Raw genomic sequence first — 3,189 nt, forward strand, 5'->3', positions numbered from 1 at the left:
TACCCTGCGTAATTTGCAAATTCAACAGAATTGGTAGCCAACTCTTTAGGAAGAAAGTATCTTCTTTTAAATTTAAGATTACAATGCTGTCTCTTTGGGTCTCCAGAGCCAAACTTTCTCCGTATTTTCCAAACCTGCCGCGGAGGCTTCTGCAGCTGACAGACGATATTTTGTCTAAAGCGTTCTTTGACGTGCTTAAATACTCATTTTATTGATTTACTCGTAGACTGCTTATATTTTCAGGTCAAACCACTTAGCTGGCGCACACACAAGGTGACCAATAATCTGGCGGGCAGAATACGCATGGACCGGTAAAGACGTTGAGGGTTTTTAATGCCAACTAGTTAACTAGCATGACGCAGTCATCGAATTGTTCAGTTTAGTTGCCAACTTGTGTAAATAAAACCTTTTAGCTGAGACATCTGAGATCCTACAACCAAGACCACGGCTCCTAACAGCTGAAAAACATCTTGCCAGGGTATTTTATATATATATATATTTATATATATATATATATATATATATATATATATATATATATATATATATATATATATATATATATATATATATATATATATTACTAGCTGAGTGTTGTTAAGAACAAGTGGGAGACGATGCCACTCGACATCCAGGACATGTAACATTTACGCAGCGTGTCAACAGAGCTTCGTTGTCTCCCCACCGGCTCTCGTCTTCCTCTCAAACTCCTCCGCTGTGACGGGAGGCGATCCGGCTATCTTCAGCCTCAGGTTAAACCGATGCCAGTCCAGCTTGTAGTGCTCCCTCTGTGAAGCAAACACAACCCACTGAGAACGGGTGCTCCGCAGCTATACCGACACACGCCTGTCCCCGGCCGAGCGTTTGATCACCTGTTCCTCTCTGCTAACGAAGGAGCATTTGCAGGCCGAGCAGAGCATTTTGTCGGACACCTCCCGCCTCCTGTCATCCTCCGGACCCCCGGTTTTCACAGCTGCAAAAGCGACATCAGCCACACATCAAACGATCGGTCATTGTGCACGAGAAATACAGTATACACACAAATTCGATTCATTTTACTTCATTAATTCAACTCATAAACTGAAACTCTTAGATACATTAATGACATACAGAGTGATGTGTTTCAAGAGTTGATTTCTGTTCATGATGATGATTATGGCTTCCAGCTATTAAAAACATAACTAAGTTTCCCAGATAATTAGAATATCACATAAATCTGAGAATAAAAATGACTTATAATACAGAAATGTGGGCCTGCTGAGATGCATGTCCACCTGCTGTACAGTACAGGCGCTCAATACCAGATCTGGGCGTCTTCTGTATGAATTATTGCATTAATGTGGTGATCAATCTGTGGCTGTGCTGAAGTGTTCAGGAAGTCCAGGCTGCTTTAACAGTGCTTAGCTCTATTCTTTAGCTCGTCAGCATCGCTGCTTCTGGCCTCTCATGTTCCTCTTGACATGACGGCATACGTTCTCTCTGGGGTTTAGGTTAAGTGAGAGTGTTGGTCAGTCAAGCACAGTAACGTCATGGTCTTTAAATCAGGTACTGGTACAACCCAGTAAAACCTGGTAAAACCCAGTGGCACAACACCATGGCTCCCCCAAATTATCAACGACTGTGGAAACCTCACACTGGACCACGAGAAACTTGGATTATGTGCCTCTCCACATGATGCATACCAATTTTATTTATAAAGCATTTTAAACGCCCACAGGACCAAAGTGCTATACACAATCATAAGATACAGGATCCACTCTTCCTCCAGACTCTGGGACCTTTGACTTCCAAATGAAATGTGAAACTTTATCTTAAAAGAGGACTTTGGACAACTGAGGAACAGCCGACTCATTGTCCTTTTGACAAGCTGCAGTCCATGCCTTATGAATCTCCTGCAAAACTCTTGAATGGGATTTCTTTCACACGTCTCTTGGGGGGGAAAAAAGGTTTTCCTTCCACTCAACTTCCCATTAACAAGGCTGCAACAACCAGCTTCTTTGGCAATGACCCTCTGCTGCTTCCCCCCCCCTGTCTGCTGGATGGCTGTCAAGTCAGCAGCTTTTTTTTCACGCTTGTGATGGTAGGACCATAGCAGATATGTTTTGTTTTAAAAATGTAATTCTATGTAACATTCCAATTTTCCAGGAAACCAATTTTTGTGCTGTTCATTAACTGGAAGCTGTGATCATCAAAATTAACTGGGATACACTTGAAATATATCACTCTGCGTATAAGGCATCTAAAACTAAATCATCAGACCGTTTACTACTAAAACTACTAAAGTAAATTGAGGCATTCTTAAAAGTCTCTTACTTACGGTCTGCGGGTGCTTCGGTCTCCCTCAGGACAGGGTTTACCTCCCTCAGCTGCAGGTCTTCTTCATTTGACCACAAATCAAAGATGGATCGCAGGTCGGCACAAGCTGTCATTGTTTCATTTACGCTATTCCCTGTTCAGAAACAGACACAGATAATCATAAACCAGGGTAGAGGTATATTAAAAATACAGTTCACACATAGAGAAGTGGCTACGTTAGCTAACAACCTACTCTCTACGACCCGCAAACGAAGTGGAAACCGACTTTACTGATCCATGCGTCCCGCTAACACGTGTAAAAATGACTTATGGCGCTTATTCTCTACCAAACAAACGCGACTCTTCTTCTTTATCAACCATAGCACTAGAGCTAAACGACGACTTTAATAAATGGCCTAAAAATAAGCAACAACTCACCATAAAAGGAAGGCTGGACAAGGTGGCCGGGGAAATGTGCAGTCTTCCTCCAACCTACTACGGAAGCCCACGAGTGCCATTTGCTGCCGGTCTCAGCAGAGCTGAAGTTGCTAACTACAAGCTGAAGGGAGAAACACGCACCTGGATAATGTCTTCCCTAGCAAAAATAGTAAACTTGAAGTATAAGTATAAGTTTAGAAATTATACTTCGAACCATGTACGTTTAGTGCACTTGAAGTATTACAATTGTAATTCTTGTTCGAATTAAATCGGGACATTTTTTTAGTTTACAAAAGTAAGCTTAAAGTATACTGTTCCGAGATCATTGTAATTTTACTAAATTATACATTAAACTTATTCAGCAAGTACACTAATCTATATACTACAAGTTTACAAGGTATACTTGTGGTTCACATTTTAGTTTATTGAAGTATATTTAAAGTATACCACCAGTAT

General features: G+C 41.1%; 1 protein-coding gene across 4 annotated transcripts in view; it reads right to left on the reverse strand.

Moving 5' to 3' along the window:
• Positions 1 to 2,841, reverse strand: part of ankzf1 (ankyrin repeat and zinc finger peptidyl tRNA hydrolase 1) — a 10,796-nt gene extending 7,955 nt beyond the window's left edge. For 2 of the 4 annotated variants that reach the window (XM_036139448.1, XM_036139449.1), the window contains exons 1-4: positions 2,734 to 2,836; positions 2,318 to 2,449; positions 873 to 973; positions 686 to 788 (exon numbers count right to left, since the gene is read on the reverse strand). In XM_036139448.1, coding sequence (XP_035995341.1) covers positions 686 to 788; positions 873 to 973; positions 2,318 to 2,429 — 316 coding nt within the window. In that variant the 5' untranslated portion in view covers positions 2,430 to 2,449; positions 2,734 to 2,836. The other 2 variants (XM_036139450.1, XM_036139447.1) reach the window with 2 other exon arrangements.
• Positions 2,842 to 3,189: the final 348 nt, after the last annotated feature.

The sequence above is a fragment of the Fundulus heteroclitus genome, chromosome 7 (assembly GCF_011125445.2).
Source record: "Fundulus heteroclitus isolate FHET01 chromosome 7, MU-UCD_Fhet_4.1, whole genome shotgun sequence".
NCBI classification, from domain to species: Eukaryota; Metazoa; Chordata; class Actinopteri; order Cyprinodontiformes; family Fundulidae; genus Fundulus; species Fundulus heteroclitus.